Raw genomic sequence first — 21,614 nt, 5'->3', positions numbered from 1 at the left:
GGTAAAACCCACTTCATCAGATGAATTATGGGTTTTACCCATGAAAGCTCATTATCTAATATATTGGTTAGTTTCTAACATGCCCACAACGCTATTTGTTTTTAAAGACAGACTAATACAGCTACTCCTCTGAGACTTTTTTTATTTTTTGTAACTTCAGTGTGAGAAGTTGATCAAGGTTTTTTTAAGGCGCTCTCAATCTGCAGTGGAGTCCACTGTGGAAACTCAGATTCAACTCTCTCAGAACCGGAACTTCATTCCAGATATGAAGGCTATGATGAAACCCACTGCCTCTATAAGTACCTTAAAAAGTTTTTTTATTATCTAAAAAACATTAGAAGTACTACAGGTAAGGTACAATCAAAATGTATATGGAAAAACAGTAGAATTCACTATACAGAACAAATACATCATTAAAATAAAATCTAGAGAGTCTCGTTTAATTTTGACCTTGCCATAAATACCTCCTTTTTCACAGAAAATATAAGACATTTGATATTCAGATAAAAATGGGTAACTTCCATCAGATTAGTAATTAATTTTGTACAGCAATATTTAGCAAGATTATGTAATTTTTAAAGGCCTAGCCATGTACCAATGAAGTCAATGGAACTTCACTAGAAGCTGGATCAGACCTTAATGCAGCATATCAATGAGGAAACAAAGGGCACACTGTTGAAATCAGTGTTATAAAATATTTCAAGGCTACTACCTGAGAAATAGTCAGAAATAGAGTACAAGATCCAGAGTTTCAAGTTCATTCAAATATGTACAATGTTTTAATCCCTTAGGCATGCCAGCTGTTTTCCTTTTCAGGGAAAATGCTATTAACCGGTGACAAACAACACTGAAATATACACATAACACTTAAAATGGCAACTAACAATATAAAAACAAAGATTTTTTTCCATGTTTTCATTTCTGATTGCCCATCTTGTACTTAAAAATAACCAAATCATTAAAAATATCCAGTGACAAAAATACAGATAATGGCTCAGTCTTAGCATCCGCTCCGAAATACTTTGCCATTATAACCTTTTCCCACTGTTTCAGTAGTTAAGATTTTTTCCAGTAGTTAAAAGCTGTCTAAAGGTCCATTTGCACAAGATCTATCCTATTGCTAATATTCTGAGATCCAGAGTCATTAGTGAACTGTAAATACTACATTCGAAAGCTTCTGGTTCTTTGAAATGGTTGAAAAGGTTTTTTCAGTGCCCACATCAGCAGTTGTGGTTTCTGTTTTTTTTTCCCTGGAAATAGAACTGCCTCACTTTCAGGAGTAGGAAATCTTTCTTTATACGCATCAGGGTAGGACTTCTGAAACTAAAAAAAAAGTACAGTTTAAACAAAACAAAGCCTCATAAAAAAGATTAAACATTAATAATGTAGCTACTTAAAGCAAAGAAACAAAGCAAATTTTTTCTGTACGTGCCAGTAAAAATATGCTTTTTGTGCCACAGAGTGTACAACTCTGCATATAAAACTTGGTAGTCTTTTCCAATAGAAGTTGCTTTACTACAAACCTCTTCTGTAAGAAATTAAATTAAAAATAAATTAAAATTATTCAATCTCCAAGAGCCTAAACACCAGCCTCCTTTTCCTTTTCAGAACTGGATCTTACAATTTAACAGACTTTATGAAAATGCCTCAAAATCTCCAAGTACACAGAACATTTCCATCTTTTAACTTTATTAGTCTAAGGTCATATCTTCACAGGGACACTCAGGAAAGTGAAAGGAAATCAACTGAAAATGCAAAGTCAATTTGCATTCATAAAAGTATCTTAATATTTTTTTCCCCTCTCTCCCCCATCCTCCCTAAAAGTATGTTCTCATAGGATTTAATGCGCCTTTAGAGCAAAAACAACAGCAAATGCAGTGATACCTTAAATACTAACATTTATAAGGGCATAAGCTTTCATATGAGAGTTTTATCTCATGTTATTAGTCTTTAAGGTGCAACTCGACTCCTTGTTTTCAATGAGCCTTTAGTTCACTGTAATTTAATCCTCAAAGATTGAACAACTATAAAACTGGTCTTTATAGAAATGTAAAAGATAAGAAGCAACTATCAAATCCTTCACATACACACAGATGGAAAAGAAAAAATAATAACCACCACAAACAAGAATTTCTAAGAATCTTCTTTACCTGTTTCAGCTTCTTCTTTTTGTCTTTGACAGATATTTCTTTATTCATTGCAATTTCTTCCAACAGAGCTGCAAGTGGCTCTTGAGAGCCATTTACTCTTTGGTATTCAAATTCATCTGTACTTATTTGATGACAAAATGATGGACCAGGCAGAGCTGTATCAGTATCAGCGCCTGCATATTTTATCTGAGGGGGAAAGAAAGACTATAATTTTAAGAGTACATTTGGAAAAACTGGGGCATTTAAAGTGGGGCCCTGTGTGATTCACTGACCATTGTGTGACCTTGATCAAATCAAATACATTGATAGTTTGGTTCATTCAAGCCATTTCTTATAAAAATATAGAATCAACAAAGCACTTCATCATAAATTGAGGGGGAGGAGGAACGCCTGTGGAATGAATGAAAGTAAATAAAATAGAAGAGCTAGGAAAAATACACTGTGGAGGAGAGACAAAGTGAGTGCAGTGATAGGATCTGGGTAAGCGAGAATAGCACCAAGCAGCAGCTAGCTGGCAGAAGGAGAGAGTGACCAGCTTTAATATATTCCAGCCCCTCCCCACACATACATACTCCCCCTCTGATGGGATACAAGATGACTATCCTTCGTGATGAAATTGCCAAATCCCTTTCTGTGCACACACAGACTGACTGCCCTTTTGGCAGATTCAGCAGTCTTGAAAATCTACAACTTTTTCATGAGTCCTTGACTATTTCCAACACCACTTCATTGGCATATTGGTGGGGTAGGAAGTAGATAATATTTCCCAACATCCCTGTAATGCAAAGATTAGAAAGGTGACAGATCCTGGTTTGAGATTTTGTAAGAGAGGGGCAGAGAACTATTCTGACCACTAAAATATCCCCAAAACCATATATTCTGTTCTGCTTTAGAACCACAGAATAATAGAACAGGAAGAAACCTCAGGAACTCAAGTCCAGTCCCCTGTCCTCACGGCAGGACCAAGCACAATCTATATCATCCCTGATAGATGTTTATCCAACCTGCTCTTAGATTTCTCCAGTGATGGAGATTCCAGAGCCTCACTAGCCAATTTATTCCAGTGTTTAACCACCCCGACAATTAAGAAGTTTTTCCTAATGTCCAACCTATAAATTGCAGCAAGGAAGTTAAGCCCATTGCTTCTTGTCCTATCATCAGATGCCAAGGAGAACAATTTTTCTCCCCCCTCCTTTTAACAACCTTTTAGATCCTTGAAAACTGCTATCGTGTCCCCTCACTGACTTCTCTTTTCAAACTAAACAAGCCGGATTCTTTCAGTCTTCCCTCATAGGCCATGTTTTCTAGACCTTTAATCATTTTTTATGCTCTTCTCTGGACCTTCTCCAATTTTTCCACCTTTCTTTTCCACCTTTCTTTTGGTGTCTCTGAAGAACTGTGAAAGTTGCTATTGTAGAGCAATGTAATATGCAGGCAACTGCTAGATTAGTTTGGATTATAGTTTTATTTCCTTTATTTAATAAACGAACAGTTGAATATTTTCTTGTCAGTCATCTGGACTGCATGCAAATCCAATACAGTTATTTCTGTTCATTTTGCTTTTAGGGCCTTACACTGTTTCATTTAAGCACTTACTATGTAATAATGTAGAAGTGAATGAGAAGAAGGCAAAAGTGTAAGATTAAATGCATTAATTTGGAGTAAATGCTTATTCATCTAAATCTGCAATGCAAATTCTATTGTGGTATTCTGCAACTGAGTTAAGATTGCAGGGCGTCCTACACCAACACCAAGACTGAAAATTAACTGAAATTAGAATTATGAAGAACAATTGAACACCAAGAGACTGAGTATAGCTAAGGCATTGTGAAGTTTGAATATTTTTGGTAAATCTGCTTAGTCAAACACTTTCCTTCTGGGAGGCACTAAAAAAGAATAAAAAATAAATACCTGGATGAGACTACAAGAGTAACACTGGGATTATGACATTTAATATCCAGATATTTTAAGCAGAAATATACTGGCAGAAATGTTAGACTAGAAAATATCCATGGGCAGTGATGAACAGCTGGCCCAGCCCTGCCCCTTCTGCCCAAGACCCCAACCCTTCTATGCCCACACAGCATCTATTGTAGCCACTGGGCCCGGTCTTCCACCCGTTCCCCACATTGTAGCCACTGCCTTGCCCCTGCTGAAGGCTAGCATGCCCCTCTCTCTGGAGCACAGGGCAATTGTATGGCCCCAGCCTTTCCAGCTCTGGAGCACCTTTAAATTTATGGGACAGGAAATGTATATCCTCTGTTAGAGTTGCTGAATGAGAATCTAGACTTCTGTCCTGCCAAATTGGAAAAAAAAAATACTCCTGACTTCGGGTGAACAACACAGCAATTAGATAGTAGATTAGGCATAACTGAATAAATTGTAAGAGCTCACCTGCTGTAACAGGACAGGAATTTTTATCCCTGACAGAAACAGTAGTTAAGGATTCATTTAAATTTGAGTGTCTTCTTGAAAAAGCTCATCTTAGTACAATTGAAATAAGTTATATGCCATCTGTAGCCAGGGTTCTTATTGGGCTGAGTATTTACTGAGTTTTTCTTTTCATTCTTTTAAAATTGGGATCTCTATAGAGACCAAGAAGAATAAAATGTTTTCCTCCAAGCCATGAATCACTAGCTCAGCCGTGGTGGCAACCTCCAACCTTCCATGTGTAGCTTTGTTTTGTCACTGAATTAAATTTTAGATACCATTTTCTTAAGTGCCACCAGGATTTAGGAACCCAAGTCAGTTAGGAGTTTTTGAAAATTTTAATTTTAAGTCTGGTTGCAAACTGCTCCTTTCCCCACAATTCATTAATCAGCCACTAAAAAGTAATGCTCCATGACATGCAAGGAGTTACTGCACTGTTACTTTGCCTTAACTACCAGAGTAGTTAGTGCTTAGTGTTTCACAAATATACAACATATATGATGTGTTGCTGATAGCAACAATTCATTCAGGCTACACGTAGTGCCTACGATATCAGAAAGGTAGCAAAAGCTACATAAGAACATAAAACATGCCATATTTTTAGAAAGGAGGGAGACATTTCATGTGATTACTGAACACCTCTATTAGCCCCACCTGGACTCTTCGGAGATGTACTACATGCTCCTCTATGACAGCCTGTAAGGAGGAGGGAACATTCAAGATCTCTTGGCAATTGTCCATCAGAAATGTTACTAGCTTAGCAGCAAGCAGTTCATTTAAATCCACTTCATCTTTAGAGCGGAGGATGCAATGAGAAAATGCTTGAACCATCTGAAATGTAAAAATAAAAAAAATAAAAAATAAATCAGAAAAATACATTGTATACCGTATTTTCCGGCATACAAGACGACTTTTTATGCTAAAAAACATCCCCCAAAAATCGGGGGTCGTCTTATACGCTGGGGCTTTTCTTGCCCCGGAGGACACAGACTGCGGGACCTCGTGGTCCCGCCGCCCGTGTACTCCGGGGCAAGAAAAGCTGCTCCACGTCTCCCTGGTCTGCAGACCAGGAAGACGCGGAGCAAAGCCGCAGAGGGGCTCCGGCAGCGGGGCAGCCCAGTCACGCCTGGGTTGCCCCACTGCCCGAGCCCCTCCACGGCTTTGTGAAGCCTCAGGGGAAGCTGGCAGCGGGGCAGCCCAAGCGCGCCGCGGCTGTCCCGCTGCCGGCTTCCCCCGAGGCTTTGCTCCCAGTGTCCCTGGTCTGCTGGAGACGGTCCCCAGCAGACCAGGGGCACCGGGAGCAAAGCCAAAGCGGCGGCAGGGTGCCGCGCCTCTGAGGGTTCTTAGAGGCCTCTGCTCTGCTGGGGACCATCTCCAGCAGACCAGGGACACCGGGAGCAAAGCCGGGGAGGCGGAGGGGCGCTGCCGGTTGGCCTCTTAAGGCGGGGTAGTCTTATACGGCGAGTATAAGACGAAAACCTATCTTTTAACTAGAAAATTAGGGGGTCGTCTTATACACCCAGTCGACTTATACGCTGGAAAATACGGTATATTTCTCATTGTTTGCAAGGAAAATTGTAAATAGTGTCAAAGTGATCTTTCAGAAAAGAGCAGACTTCAGTAGTGGCAATATGTTTCCAATACAACAATATTAAAGAAGCACTGTGTAAGTGAAAATGTTGAAGCAAACTAATAAATGTATTGTTTGCACTATGTTAGATTGGTCTAATGGTGCAGTTACATAGTTAAGCCTTTATTTCAGACCTAGACTACTGGAAATAAACTCTGTTATTGTTAAGGCTTGAAAAGATAGCCTTTTCATATGGGATATTGAACTAAATAGACAACAATAGTAGTATTTTATTATCATGGACTGCTATGTAGCAGAAAGTCACAAGGTTATCTGAATTTCCTTATTATTAAACAAATAAAATGGTTTCCAAGAATTTCTAACTAAATTCCAGACAGCTGTCCAGATCATTTTCATGCAGCTGTGGACCCAAACTGCTGCAGCTGGTAAGATACAGGTGCAAGCTACAACACTAAATGTAATAATTAATTGCAATCATCTTTTGTCTATATTCCAGTCACTGGTTGCCATGATATAAACAGCAGACAAATTAACTTTTACTTCTCTGTCACATACAACAAATGAACTCTTCAAATGCTACAGTAAAATACTATATAGAGTACACACATAGGCTAAGTGTACACTGGCGGCTTCTTGTGCAAAAACTTGCCAGGTGTCTACACTGTACGTGCGTTCTTGTGCAAGTAAATTTACAGTCTAGCGTTGGAAAACAGGGCTTCCGGAAGAGTTATTCCTCTCCCCACGAGGAATAAGCCCTCTTGCACAAGAAGGCAGTGTAGACAGGCAACATGATTTTCTTGCACAAGAAACCCCTATGGCCATCAGAGCTTTCTTGCACAAGAGAGTGTCCACACTGCCATACACACTCATGTGCAAAAGCACATCTCTTGCGCAAAAGCACATGCCAGTGTAGACGCACTCTTGTGGAAGACTTTTTGCGCAAGAACTCTTCCACAAAACAATTATTGCGCAAGAAGCTGCCAGTGTAGACGTAGCCATAGGATATATTATACAGTTAAAATAATGGCAGTTAGGAGGTTATTATAATTTAAGAATTTTAATCAAGTTACGTATGTTTAATTAAAATATTAGTGGTTCAAGAACAAATATAAGTGTATACACTCAGGTTTCATTTTTCAGGGAAAGGGACAAGAATAATTTTCTTTTGTGCTTTTACTTGTAATATACTCTTCAAGACAAGAAAGCCAAGTTTGCATTTGTCTCTGTTAGACACAAATGGCAAAGATTTTCATGTAATTGAACAAATGGCAACGTGACTTTGCATTGCTTACTGTACTTCCTGGTTTGCACACTACTGTCATTGGTGTCAGCTACAACACAACACACAGAGTTAGACAGAGGGTCTGACAAATTGTTCTTCATTGAAAGGGGACATTTTGGGCAACAAGGGCCCAAAGAAAAGCCAGTGTACCCAACCGGAGGCCAATCCCTGGCCAGGCTGCAACAGTATCCCTGTGAATCTCCAGGGCGGGCACATAACCTGACAGGTCCTTTGGCTGAGGCCCCTTTCCCTCATGGTGCCAAGAACTCCTCCTGTTTTATCACTTTTTTGGCACTGGTGCGGAAGAACAGCACCAGAGGTGTGCTTTGCACAGATGCCAAGGGACTCAGTATGAGATCAGAGTAGGAGGATGAAGCACAGACTCCATAAGGAGGACCCTCAAGTGGCTATCCAGCTCCTTTTTGGTTCTGGGTGGAAGTTCTACAGATTTTGCACTTGTCCTTTCTGTGGGACTCCCTCAAAGCACTTCGTCCATCACAGGCAGTAAGAAGGACCTGAGAAGGCATAGGGTGGGCAGCACCTAACATAGTACCACGTGAGCACAGTACTCAGAGGGGCACTACAGTTGACCCTATGCATATTGCTAATGCAAAAATCTCCAAAGACTGTGCACACAGGTGCGCGCACACCTAAAATAGAATGGAGCAAAAACTCGAATTTCCAACTTCTAAATGGTGCTCTCAATCACTATCTAGTTGGTTCAAATAACCAACTGAACATCATTTACTAACATCTCCGAAGTACACTGTACTTTGCATGCATTAACAAGAATCTTTCATCAATGCTGTTTCAACATTTGGTAATCCTTGCATACCAGTGCTCTGGTCCCAGCTATGTCACAAAGAGGTGGCAGATCTTTGTTGAGGCTGATCCTTGCCATCATTTTCATCAGTAGTTGCAGCTTTTTCCGATTTTCTGGTGGCAGCAGAAGACAAGAAACCTGAAGTGCTTCAACAGCCTTGTTATTTTTCTGCAGCAGACCTGGTTTAAACAAGATAACAGATTTATTTAAATTAGTCACCCTTCCTAGTTACAACTTCTCCCAAAAAGCCTTAAACATGCACATCTAAAATCTTTTCTCCAAATTTTCCTACCCATTGCTGATGCCCTAGCAGAATTCCATCACACAAAGTTGAGCAATAATACAATTTGAACTTATACTTTCCCCACTTATGTACTAGTTCAGGAATTCATGTAGCTTCCTTGCAGAAAATTTGAAAAATGAAAAATATTAAAATTACCACCACCACAGCCTGGTGATGTGTGGCATAGCTACATCTTTTTATGCATGAATGTTCACATCCCTCAGAAAATAGTTAGGGTGATACAAGTTCCCACCACAGATCAGCCCTGACATACACACAAACAATTTTAGGTATTTTGAATAAAATGTCACTTAGCCTGGAGAACTTTAGGCTACATGTTGTGTTTATATTTTGTCAGATATGAGCTATGTGGGACGTGAAATATGTGGGTGGAATTAAGTTAGTGATTTGAAACTCAGGACTCTGTGAGGGCCCTTTGAGTTGCTAGAATGCACACTAACATGTTTATTTGAAAGTCAGCAATAGGAGGGAGACCGCTGAGGCAGAAGTGTGGAGACTGGCCAGCTGAAGGTGGTTTGGTGAAGATTTGCTGAAGTTGCCAAGAAAAGTCTCAAACTCCAGAAAGTGGTCCATCAGCTATGATGGAGAGTCAGACTGCTATAACAGGGAGACAAAATTGGGAGAAAGTCAAACTTTGAGGCTTATAAAAAGGAACCCTGAACTGGGGTATGAAATAACATTTTCCATTGCTTGAAAAGGACACTGACAGATGTTTAGTACCAGAGCTCATTCATAGGATTTAATTGGAAGTTTGCTATTTCTGTCTGGAGTGGAGCTGCGGTGAATGGGGATATTTGCAGCAGCCAATGAAGGACATCTGCCATACTTATTGAGATACTACCTGGGGACCTGGCCCTTGTTACAAGCAAGCAGAGGGAGGGGCACCTAGAGGTAAAATTTCCCACTGAAAGTCTTAAATGGTGGCAGTAGGTATCCAAGACTCAGCCAACTGAAAGTCACAATCATGACACCTAGCCTGTCCATAGACAGTTCCAGAGTTATTCTAAAAACAAAAATTAGAAAGTCAAATCTTTTTGAAAGATAAATATATGTGCATTTCATATTCATTTTAAAACCATAAGTTAGTATAATAATCAGGCTGCTTTCTTTGAAATTTTGAATGTATTTTAATAGCTGTAACAGAACAATGTATAACAAAAATAATTTTCACCCCAATGAGCTGTCAACAAGATAGTGAAATATCCATAAAATGTTTGCCTCAAATATCTGGGTCCAGCTACCTCAAAAAATAAAAATGTTACTTTAACTCCTTATTCCCCTATTCCTTCATATAACATCTTGCGTTATACCACGTAAAATCCTTTGCCTGCAAGTGAATCTACATCCAACTGTATCTAATAGCAACATAATGAAGAGCACCATAACGAAAGTTAAGATTCTACAGAACATATCTGTTCTTACATGTAGCATGAAATATTTTTGAAATATATGGGCAACCCTTTTTAGTTAGGTACTATAAACCCAACCCGACAAATTCAGCAGACAGCTACAAAAAGCTTAGCTAACAGCAGTGGAAAAGTGGTTTAGAACTGAGGGTTGTGAATGAAAAAGAAATACTGACAGAAACAAAATAGCAAGAAGCTTGAACTTTCTCATTACGAAAGATTAATGTGATGGTACAGATGCCATGCAAGAGCATTTGAAATTAAATAACCTTTGCCTAGATCATTTCACCTTACACAACATGCATCTTCCCCCTCTGTGGTCCCATCACCACCATTACATTTCCCATATAGCTCTTTTCCATATAAAATTGGGAACTCAGACACTCCTACCAAGAGCAGGGTAATGGGCAATTAGGCATTTTCTTTTACAATGTTTAGGTCCTCCTCCTACACATCCTAGTGAACACATGATACCCATAAGAAGGCTCTGGCCTCTGGCACATCTTCCTTCTGGCTTTCCTTCTGCCTTGTACTACCACAAGTTTCAATGGTAATGGGCAACATTTGTCTGTTAGAAGCTGGACCCAGATATTTTCTGGAGGAACTGCTAACAAAAAAACAAAACAAAACCACACCACACAGAGGAGAGTCTAAGGCCATGTCTTTATTCCACGGAAGATCAACACTGCCACGATCAACCTTCTAGAGTTTGATTTAGTGAGTCTTAACTAGATTCGCTAAATTGAACTCAGAGGGCACCCCTGCCAGCATTTGGTACTTCAGCTCTTGTGAGGAGTAAGGGAAGCTGATGGAAGCGTTTGCTTCTGTCGTCCTCCCACTGTGGGGACGCTGCCAAGCTTGGCTTAAAATAAGCCAAATCTAGCTACGTATTCTACCTAGCTGAACTTACGTACATTAATTCAAGCTTCCAGGTCTACTGTATACCTGGCTTTTAAACACACCCCCACACACAACTGTAAGCCTCTAAAGGGTGTGGAGGTAGATCCCACATAGGAAGGGATGACAGCATCCTAGATTTAGTTTCAGGTGACCAATACTGGTGCAAACACCCACATTGACAGCACTTAAAGAATTTTCAGTACTAAGTAAATTCTATTTTCAATAGTGTCTAAGTTACTTTTTTCATTTGAAAATATACAAAACAAAATTTTGTTTGCACGTACACATTGCTATAGGAGAAATTTAATGGGTATTTTTATATGCTATTTGAGAAGACAACTGCAGCCATGAAATAAAACCCTGGCAACGCTGGGTGAAGTGGAATACAACGTACAATGGAAAGTAACCAAGAAATAAATGTATACAGAGCACACAGGGAAGAAGTCAATAATAGAACTTAAGAGCACTGTCCCTTTTGAAAATGAGATTTGATAATGGAGCCAGCAGCCTCCATGGGACTCTGGGCAAGGTAGGAGGGTGGCTCTGCATTCCCAGAAGGGGAGAGGCCAAGATCAGAAGGGGCAGGACCAAGGTCAGCCAGCCCTCAGTGCTGCCCGGAGCTCTCACTGCTGTGCTCCAGCAGTGATATAAGTGGCCTGGGACTCTGGCTGCTGTTTCCTTTGAATCACCAGGTGCCAGGGCAATTGCTCCTTTAGTTAAATTCCAGGCCTTGACAGGAGAAAATCTAAGTCATTCAGGCCTTGCAATGCTGAATGGAGCCACATCGATACCTTTAGAAGCCTGGTTCAAGGCTTTCAGCCTTATAACACAACTGAAGGTATGTAACAATAACACTGTCACTGTAGACAGGGGAATTGGCTCAAGTGGTCAAGCGCTTGCTTAGAATGTGAGAGGCAGTGGGATTCATGCTCACATTGTCCAGTGGTAGGAGTGTCCTCATTCCTTCTTTTGCTTAGGGAGGTTGTAGAATCCCCATCACTGGAGATATTTAAGAGCAAGTTAGATAGACATCTATTAGAGACGACCTAGATCAGTGGTCCCCAACGTGGTGCCCGTGGGCGCCATGGCGCCCGCTGGGACATTTATGTGCGCCCGCCGAAACATCTGGGCTGGCCCCGCCCCTGGCACGCGGCACATGCGTGGTGCCGGCCCTGGGCGCATGGGCGGCCCCTGTCCTGGGCGCACGGCCCATGTGCGGTGCTGGTCCTGGGCTCAGGGCACATGGGTGGCCCCTACCCCCGGCACACGGCACATGCGCAGTGCTGGCCCCTGCCCCGGGCACGCGGGCGGCCCCTGCCCCGGGCGCGCGGCACATGCACGGTGCCGTCCCTGGGCTCAGGGTGCGTGGGCGGCCCCCACCCCCGGGAGTGCGGCGCATGCGTAGCCCTACCCCCGGAAGCGCAGCATGTGAGCAGCCCTGCCCCTGGGCACCCAGCAGCCACGAAAGGTTGGGGACCACTGAACTAAATGGTGCTTGGTCCTGCTGTGAAGGCAGGGGACTGTACTTGACCTCTCAAGGTACCTTCCAGTTCAAGTATTCTATGATAATCAAAATGTATTTAAGTATTAGAATATTCTATTGTATTATAGTTACAGGGAAGGAACTGGTCAAGAAATTTGAGACACTTACTAAAATATATATATATATATATATATATATATATATATACACACACACACACACACACACACACACACACACACAATACTTTTGAGGAAGGATGGGGAAAGAGTTCACAATTCTTCTCTGTATTATATTACATGCCAACTTACCTAACACACTAACAAAAACATCAAAAAGATGAAATGTGAGTAGAGGTTCCTTCATCTGGCCATAGTAGTCTGCTATAGTTTTGAAGACATCTCTTTCAAATCCTAAGTATGTAGGTTGCTTCAAATCTGAACAACTGGGCCCTAGGAGAAGAAACAAAACCATCAACAGGATCACCTATGTTCATTTCTATCCCATACAAGGAAAATTTCAAACTAATTAGTAGTTACCCACATTGTAACTAAATTGATTAAAAATAGATGTAATACACAAAAAAATACCCATAGAACTCTTAGGCTACATCAACACTACGAGTTTTCTCTGTAAAAAATATGCAAATGAGGAATTCCATTTTTGCACAAAAACAAGCGGTGTGAATGTTTTCTTTTTGTGCTAAAACCCCTTTTTCTGCAAGATGGGTATACCTCCTTTTTTGGGGCATAAGGATCCTGCGGAAAAAGGGGGTTTTGTACAAAAAGAAAATGTCCACACTGCTTGTTTTTGCACAAAAATCCCAGCACAAAAATGGATCAGCAGAAAATATACAAATGAGATCATGACTCATGCAAATGAGTCTCAGACTCATAGACTTTAAGGTCAGAAGGGACCATTATGATCATCTAGTCTGACCCCCTGCACAGTGCAGGCCACAAAATCTCACCCACCCCTCCTAGAATAATCCTCTCACCTATATCTCAGATATTGAAGCCTTCAATTTTGACCCCAAGATGCAGAGAATCCTCTAGCTGTGATCTATACCCCATGCTACAGAGGAAGGCGAAAAACCTCCAGGGCCTCTGCCAATCTACCCTGGAGGAAAATTCCTTCCCGACCCCAAATATGGCGATCAGCTAAACCCTGAGCATGTGGGCAAGACTCATAAGCCAGACACCCAGAAAGTTCTTTATAGTAACTCCTATCATCCCTCCATTGACCTATTTCCCACTGATAACGAATGGTCAATTAGTTACCAAGTTCATGTTATCTCATCAAACCATCCCCTTCATAAACCCATCTAGTTTAATCTTGAAACCAGATAGATCTTTTGCCCCCACTACTTCCCTTGGAAGGCCATTCCAGAACTTCACTCCTCTAATGGTTAGAAACCTTCATCTAATCTCAAGTCTAAACTTCCTACTAGCCAGCTTATAGCCATTTGTTCTTGTGTCCACATTGGTATTAAACTTAAATAAATTCCTCTCCCTCCCTGGTATTTATCCCTCTAATATATTTTAAAAGTGCAATCATGTCCCCCCTCAGCCTTCTTTTGGTTAAGGTAAACAAGCCAAGCTCCTTGAGTCTCCTTTCATAAGACAGGTTTTCCACTCCTCGGATCATCCTAGTGGCCCTTCTTTGTACCTGTTCCAGTTTGAATTCATCCTTCTTAAACATGGGAGACCAGAACTGCACACAGTATTCCAAATGGGGTCTCACCAATGCCTTGTATAATGGCACTAACACCTCCTTATCCCTACTGGAAATACCTCGCCTAATACATCCCAAGATCATATTAGCCTTTTTCACGGCCATGTCACAATGGCGGCTCATAGTCATTCTATAATCAACCAGGACTCAGAGGTCCTTCTCCTCCTCCGTTACTTCCAACTGATGTGTCCCCAGCTTATAACTAAAATTCTTGTTATTAATCCCTAAATGCATAACCTTACACTTCTCGCTATTAAATTTCATCCTATTGCTATCACTCCAATTTACAAGGTCATCCAGATCTTCCTGTATGATATCCCGATCCTTTTCTGAATTGGCAGTAGCTCCCAACTTTGTGTCATCTGCAAATTTTATTAGGACACTTCCACTTTTGGTGCCAAGATCAGCAATAAAAAGATTAAATAAAATTGGCCCCAAAACTGATCCCTGAGGAACTCCGCTAGTAACATTCCTCCAACCTGACAGTTCACCTTTCAGTATGACCTGCTGTAGTCTCCCCTTTAACCAGTTGCTTATCCACCTCTCAACTTTCATTTGCATATTTTTTGCTGAGAAAACTCTTAGTGTAGACGTAGCCTTACTGTCCTTAAAAGTCTACTCTGCTATTTACTACTCTACACAATGCTTTCTTTTAATCAGAATATTACTCTCAAGTTTTATGTGTCTTGGTTGAAATGCAGTGGTAGTAGAATGCGTGAAATTGTTACTTAATTAAGTTTCAGGTAGTATAAGCACTTATCTCCAAATACTAACTACAGCCATTCAGCTGCCCCACTATAAAAATCTCCCATGTAACTGCTCTATGCCAACAGGAGAGAGCTCTTCTACCAACATAATTAAACTACCCCCAATGAGCAGTAATAGCTATGTCAGAGGGAAATGCTTTCCCATCAACATAGTGCTGTCAAAATCAGCTTGTCCTTTAGTGTAAGTTATGTCGCTCAGGGTCTGACTGACATAAGTTATACTGACAAAAGTCCTAGTGTAGACATAGTTAATACTGATTAATGTCTTGCTCTTTCCTTCAATTTCAAAATCACCCTAGTAAGCTAATCGTAACTTACATTATTTTTATTGTCAAAATAATATCATTAATAACTTCTACCTATGTACACACACTTGGTAGTCACACATAAAAGTTAACACACAGTTAATATTTGTACCTCTACTATAGTTTCCTCTCCCAGACTTTTGCTGATGACATACGCAGTTTCTGTCTGGACTTTCAGGTGCTAATACAGCCAATTAACTGCAATGGAGATAAAAAAAACTGTATTTAAAAAACAAAAGGCTGGTATTTTCTTCACTACATTTAGTTGGCTGTAGTAGTGCTTCTTGAACATACAAACAGGGACTGCTTATGACAGATATCTGAAAAAATATGGGCTTCAAAATAGCTTCTCAGTCTTTGCTAGGAAAAGGAACCACATCTGAGATATACTGTAAATACCAATTATGCTTCTGAAGGTTTTTTGTTTTATTTTTTTTTTAAATGAAGCTACTGAAGCATCCAGATGGGTAATATTCAAACACACAGCAAAAATATTATACTATAATAGATAATGTTCCCAGGTTTAAGATTCTATGTTTTATTACTCTCCATGGATAGAAACACTTAAGCAATTAGTACACACACCTTCAAAACAGCAGACTTTTCTAACTCTTCGTTCCCAAACCGTACATGGACATAATTAAGAGTCTACCAAAGTCAAAGTCATACTCATGAAAATCACATAATTTACCATGAAATCTCATCTGTCCCGTGAAATCTGGTCTCAAGTCACCCAACTCTGAAGGCAAAGCATAGAGCTGTGGCAGTTGCTGGCCAGGCACCAGGCTCTGAAGTCAGCATTGCCCCAAACAATTGCACCTAAGTAAGGGTGGCAATATCATACCATGACACCTTTATTTCTGCCCTGCTTCTGGCAGAGGCACTGCCTTCAGAGCTAGGCCTCTGGCCAGCAGCTGCCACTCTTCCACTGTCCAGTTTCAGGCAGTGCCACTGCTGACAGTAACACAGAAGTGGCACGATATGGTATTGTCAGCCTTACTTCTGCTGCCTTCAGAGCTGGGCAGCTAGGTAGGAGCTGTCATTCTCCAATCACTCAGCACTGCAGGCAGCAAAGAAGTATGGATGGCAGTGCCTCAACACCTTTATAATACGCTTGAAATCCCCTTTTGAGTCACAATCCCTCAGTTTGGGAAACGCCACTAAGAAACACACCTTGTTCATGGGTTGGTCATTTGCAAAATTTGCTATTTTATTCTGCCAACTGTAACAGGCTCTACCCTTCTTGCAAGAGCCCCTCAGTGGCCGAGGGGGGTCTTATAGTCTCTCTACTCAGCTGTCTGCAGGAGAGGAAGTGGCCTGGGACCAGGTTTCTTCCTACCCCGTTGTGGCTGCTGGGATTAGGGGGACTCAGGCCCGCCTACTCCTCTGGGTCCCAGGCCAGGGACCCTGTAAGTACCAGTTACCTGCTGAGTCTCAAAGAGGTCGGTTGCTGTCAAGTTCTGTGGGCCACTTCCCTGGGAAGCTGCTCTGTCCAGCCCTCTCTTGAGCCTTGAAGTCAAATTCTCCTTGTCCAGGGTTCTGCAAAGTGTTGCCATTATCTTACTGGCTAGTCTTCAGCTGCTGGACATAGTTCTGACCAGATCTGAAGTCCAGCTTTGCCTGGGTCAAGCTCCAGCAAGGAACTGGCAAGCCCAGGCCCAGCAGCTCCTTTTATATCAGTCTGCTGCGCCCTGATTGGCTGCAGCAGAGGCTGCAACTCTGTTCTGCTTGGAGGACCTCTCTTATGCTCCTGTTGCAGGGCAGAGTACGGAAAGGCATCCAGCAGGGATATCGGGGCCTGGTCCACCCATCACACCACCTTTGGAAAATGTGATCTCTTTGCAATTTAAGTACAATCCTAATCATAACGCCCTCACTTTCTGTTGCTTCTAAAGGTTTACCAAACTAAGGCCATGCTTCAGCTATAAAGTCCAGTTGATGCAAGTTACACCAGCACATGCTGCCAAACTTGGTTGTTCACACTGGCACTTATAAGTACTCGCCCCAAATGACTGTAATGATGTAAAATGCAGCATATCCCAGTGTGCCCTCCAATTAGCTGCCATCTAGCTGTGTGTCTTGCAGGACATTTTCACAGTATTTTGTGGCTATCAGAAATTTCTGGCAGCTAGCATAGTTACCATCTATGCCACTCTCTCCCCATCATTTATGCACACTTTGTAAAAGAGCTTCCACAGTCCCACACACTGCTTTTTGGTTTCTAACATCTCTCTGGAAGAAACATAGATCCTGAAGAGTTCAGTGGAGTTATAATGATCTTTGCTAATGCAGGACACAGGATTCTCCTGTATTTGCTGAACCTGAATTAGTATTACTACAATCGAGCATTCAATAAGGTATAACTGTCCCTCCTGCCAGATACCCTCCCTTTCCATTTTATGCGAAAATCAAATTCCAGGCACAGTCCATTGTCCTGGAACAACCAAACCCTTACCTTGCTTTAAGTTATAAGAGAAAGCTACATACAAAATTTGGATAGAGTAAGATTTTTAGCCAAAAGCCTACAAAAAAGCCATTTTACAGAGATTTGCTTGTAACTGTGGAGCTTTCATTCGTGACAGAACTGCTTCATATTCTCCAAGAAAATACTTTGCATTTGCAAGGGTATAAACCAAACGACCCTGAGGATTTTTTCCATTCTGCTTTCTAGGACTGAATTTTAAGACATAAGTTTGACCCTTTAAATAAAATGAATAAGGTGAAGTAAGATAGGAGTTACTTCAATTTTGTTTTTATTAGAATTTGTTGATATACTTACAATTTGCTAGACACTTCATTGCAGACAGTACCCAATAAGGCAACTCTTCTGCTCAAAAGGGAAGTTGTAAGGAAGAAATGAGAATTTAAAAGTTAATCCATTAACAGTCTGGCATAATACAAGATTATTTGAAAACCCATTTACTGAAAGACTCCGACATCTGTACATAGCGTGTCCTTGTAATAACCCAATCTTAGAAGCCTTCTGCCAAATTTTATACCAATTATACTACTCAGATCTTATGGAAAAACACAGCTGCATTAAAAATTCAAGTAGTTTATGAAACAGTGACAAACATATCTAAATTTCAACTCAAAAATTTCCCCCATGCTTCAAAATGCACATTTTAAAACAGTAATTTTAAAAATATGTTTGGCTGGAGGTTTCAGTAGAAAATCCTCCACAATTTCCTTGTTTAAGAATATACTGTGTCATTCTCATAATGACATAAGAACGGCCATACTGGGTTAGACTAAGGTCCATCTAACATAGTATCCTGTCCTCTGACAATGGCCAATGTCAGGGACTTGAGAGGGAATCCCAAGTACTGTTGGGGGCTGATGTGACAGTAGGAAAGGGCATAAACTCTGACACCTACAATAAAGGAAGAAAAAGGGCGAGGCAGCTCTGACCTAGGTGAATAAAAATCTGTTAGTGAGGAAATCTTCCACCTTTACTCTCAAGCACCCTTGCATCTTGAAACCTTGAACTACCTGAGGGTAGAACAAGGTAAAAAACAAAGACTGATTTCCACTGGTATGGATGGGGCTCTTCAAAGGCCATTAGTGACTGTTTTAATCCTGGTAAATACTAGAAAAGATAACCACTATAAAGATGCTGGGTAGGTGTGTCTTTTTACTCAATATATTTACACTGGTAAAAGCCCTAGTATGGGTGCAATCACACTGATACAGAAGTGCCTTACATCAACATAGCCTATTTTACTTCCTGAACTGGAATAGCCTATATTAGTGTAAGCATTTTTACAGGTATACATGTTTGCACGCCTGTGAAGGATTTCCACTTTAACCATACAGATATATAATAAAGCTTTCCAGTGTAGACAATCCTTACACGACTCCCAAGACCGCCAACACAACAGCCTTAAAAGAAAAATAATTCAAGCTGTAATCAACATAGGAAGACTTAAAAATTAGGGATGTACAGTAAACTTCCAATAATCCGGCACCTTTAGGACCCACGGGGTGCCGGATTATCAGATATGCCGGACTATCGGAAGGGGGGCTATGAGAGGTCTGGGGTGGGGTGGATGCCACCCCAGACCCGTCATATCCCCCCCTTCCGATAGTCCAGCTCTGCCCCAGCAGTCCCTGATTCAGCCACTGCTGGTCAGTTTCAGCAGCGGCTGAATCGGGAACGTCTGCAGCAGAGCAGCTGGAGTGCTGCCGGGCTGGTCCGGTAGCACCAACCCTTGGTGCGGCGAGACAACCCAGAAGCACCCCAGCTGCTCTTGGGGACGCCTGGGGCAGAGCAGCTGGGGTGCTGCCGGGTTGGTCCCGCAGTGCCACTCCTCGGCGCTACTGGACCAACCCGGCAGCCCCCCAGCTGCTCTGCCCAGGTGTCCCCAAGTCAGCCGCTGCTGATACTGATCAGCGGCTGACTCCAGGAAGCCCTAGGCAGAGCTGCTCTGCCCCGGCTTCCTGGAGTCAGCCGCTGGTCAGTTTCAGCAGCGGCTGAATAGGGGACGCCTGCAGCAAAGCAGCTAAAGTGCTGCCGGGCTGGTCCGGTAGCACCGACCCTTGGCGCGGCGAGACCAACCCGGCAGCACCCCAGCTGCTCTTGGGGACACCTGGGGCAGAGCAGTTGGGGTGCTGCCTGGTTGGTCCTGCAGCGCCGCTCCTCGGCGCTACTGAACCAACCAGGCAGCCCCCCAGCTGCTCTGCCCCAGGTGTCCCCAAGTCAGCCGCTGCTGATACTGATCAGCTGCCACTAAGACTTTCAGTGGTTACAAAAGTTACCTTTTTAACCACCTTTTTACATCCTCATTAAAAACCTACAGCATACTCACTTGTTTTGTCTTCCAAAATGACAACGCCCTGTTTATTGACATTGTACACATTGTGTATGATGTGCTTTGGGTTCACAAGCTTTGTATCCAGTACTTCATCCAGTGAATCCAAGGCCAAAACTTTCTGCAGACTGTTAAAAATAAATAAGTTACAGCATTGGTTTTTTGAATAGGTTACAAAACGAACTGATAAGGGAATGTTTCACTTGTTTAACTTAATCCTTGTCGGTCTTCCCTGTGTGAAAACTTAATGCAGTTTCAAGTACATTATTTGACCATTAATATTTTCATGCTGCATGTTTAATTGTTGTAGATCCAGTTCATCTTATAAAAACCACATAAAAATAACATTGTAGCAGTTTACACTAGAAAGATCATTGACAGTGCAGGTAGAACCTAACCAACGAGTACATTTTCTAACCAGAGTGGGGGGAATTATATATATAAAATTCACAGACAATAGAAAGCCCCCTACTCTGTGCAGGATAGTAATGCTGGATTACCTATCATAACAGAATATTGATTCATAGACTCCAAGATAAGAAGGGACCATAGGGATGATCTAGTCTCAACACCCATCTCCAGAGTAACTCCTTCCAAAATAGAAGAGAAGTCCCCAAACCGTGCACCTCTAAGGCTATGTCTACACTACAAAGTTAATTTGAACTAACAGCTGTTAGTTCGAATTAACTTTCATAGGTGCTACACATACAAACCACTAGTTTGAACTTAATTCGAACTAGCGGAGTGCTTAATTCGAACTAGGTAAACCTCATTCTATGAGGACTAACGCCTAGTTCGAATTAAGTAGTTCAAATTAAGGGCTGTGTAGCCACTTAGTTCGAACTAGTGGGAGGCTAGCCCTTCCCAGCTTGCCCTGGTGGCCACTCTGGGCCAATCCAGGGAAACTCTTCTGCCCCCCTCCCGGCCCCGGAGCCCTTAAAGGGGCACAGTCTGGCTACAGTGCCCATGCCAGGTGCAAGCCTGTCAGCACCCAGCCAGCAGACCCTGCACCTGGCACGGCATGAGCCAGCCACTCGCTGCCACCCAGCCCTCCCTCTCTTCCCAGGACCAAGCTGACGGCTCCCAGGAGCTTGCCCGGGGCTGCAAGAGGCGGGCACCCGCCTGGTTTAGTGTGTAGATCGTGGACTTCATCCTGGTTTTGGGGGGAGGCCTCCAACGTCCACAATCTCCGCACTAGGCACAGGAAAGTGGCCGTCTAGGGCAGGATAGCTACCAGCTTGGCCACCAAAGGCCACATGCAAACCCAGGAGCAGGTCTGCATGAAAATCAAGGTGGACCAGTGAGACCCCCCAAACCTGAGCCCTGAGCTTAGAACATAAGAACGGCCATACTGGGTCAGACCAAAGGTCCATCTAGACAGCAGTAGCCTGTCTGCTGACAGCGGCCAAAACCAGCTACCCTGGCGGGGATGGACCGAAGACAATGACCAAGCCATTTGTCTCGTGCCATCCATCTCCAGCCTTCCACAAACAGAGGCCAGGGACACCATTCCTACCCCCTGGCTAATAGCACTCCATGGACCCAACCTCCATAACTTGATCTAACTTCTCTTTAAACTCTGTTCTAGTTCTAGCCTTCACAGCCTCTTGTGGCAAGGAGTTCTACAG

The 21,614-nt window shown here is 42.2% G+C and overlaps 1 protein-coding gene across 1 annotated transcript in view; it reads right to left on the bottom strand.

Annotated features, from left to right (window-relative positions):
- Positions 1 to 300: 300 nt before the first annotated feature.
- The window catches only part of DEPDC1B (DEP domain containing 1B), a 47,857-nt gene continuing 26,543 nt past the window's right edge, over positions 301 to 21,614 (bottom strand). Inside the window, exons 5-11 of the mRNA XM_006112660.5 lie at positions 19,984 to 20,114; positions 17,955 to 18,002; positions 12,681 to 12,821; positions 8,289 to 8,455; positions 5,235 to 5,411; positions 2,151 to 2,336; positions 301 to 1,323 (exon numbers count right to left, since the gene is read on the bottom strand). Of these exons, the coding sequence (XP_006112722.3) occupies positions 1,162 to 1,323; positions 2,151 to 2,336; positions 5,235 to 5,411; positions 8,289 to 8,455; positions 12,681 to 12,821; positions 17,955 to 18,002; positions 19,984 to 20,114 (1,012 nt within the window). The 3' untranslated portion in view covers positions 301 to 1,161. The remainder of the gene's footprint in view (positions 1,324 to 2,150; positions 2,337 to 5,234; positions 5,412 to 8,288; positions 8,456 to 12,680; positions 12,822 to 17,954; positions 18,003 to 19,983; positions 20,115 to 21,614) is intronic.

This window comes from Pelodiscus sinensis, chromosome 6 (assembly GCF_052426305.1).
Source record: "Pelodiscus sinensis isolate ZL-2025 chromosome 6, ASM5242630v1, whole genome shotgun sequence".
NCBI classification, from domain to species: domain Eukaryota; kingdom Metazoa; phylum Chordata; order Testudines; family Trionychidae; genus Pelodiscus; species Pelodiscus sinensis.
Note: the sequence above shows the minus strand (reverse complement) of the source record. Positions and strands in the feature narration are given on the sequence as shown.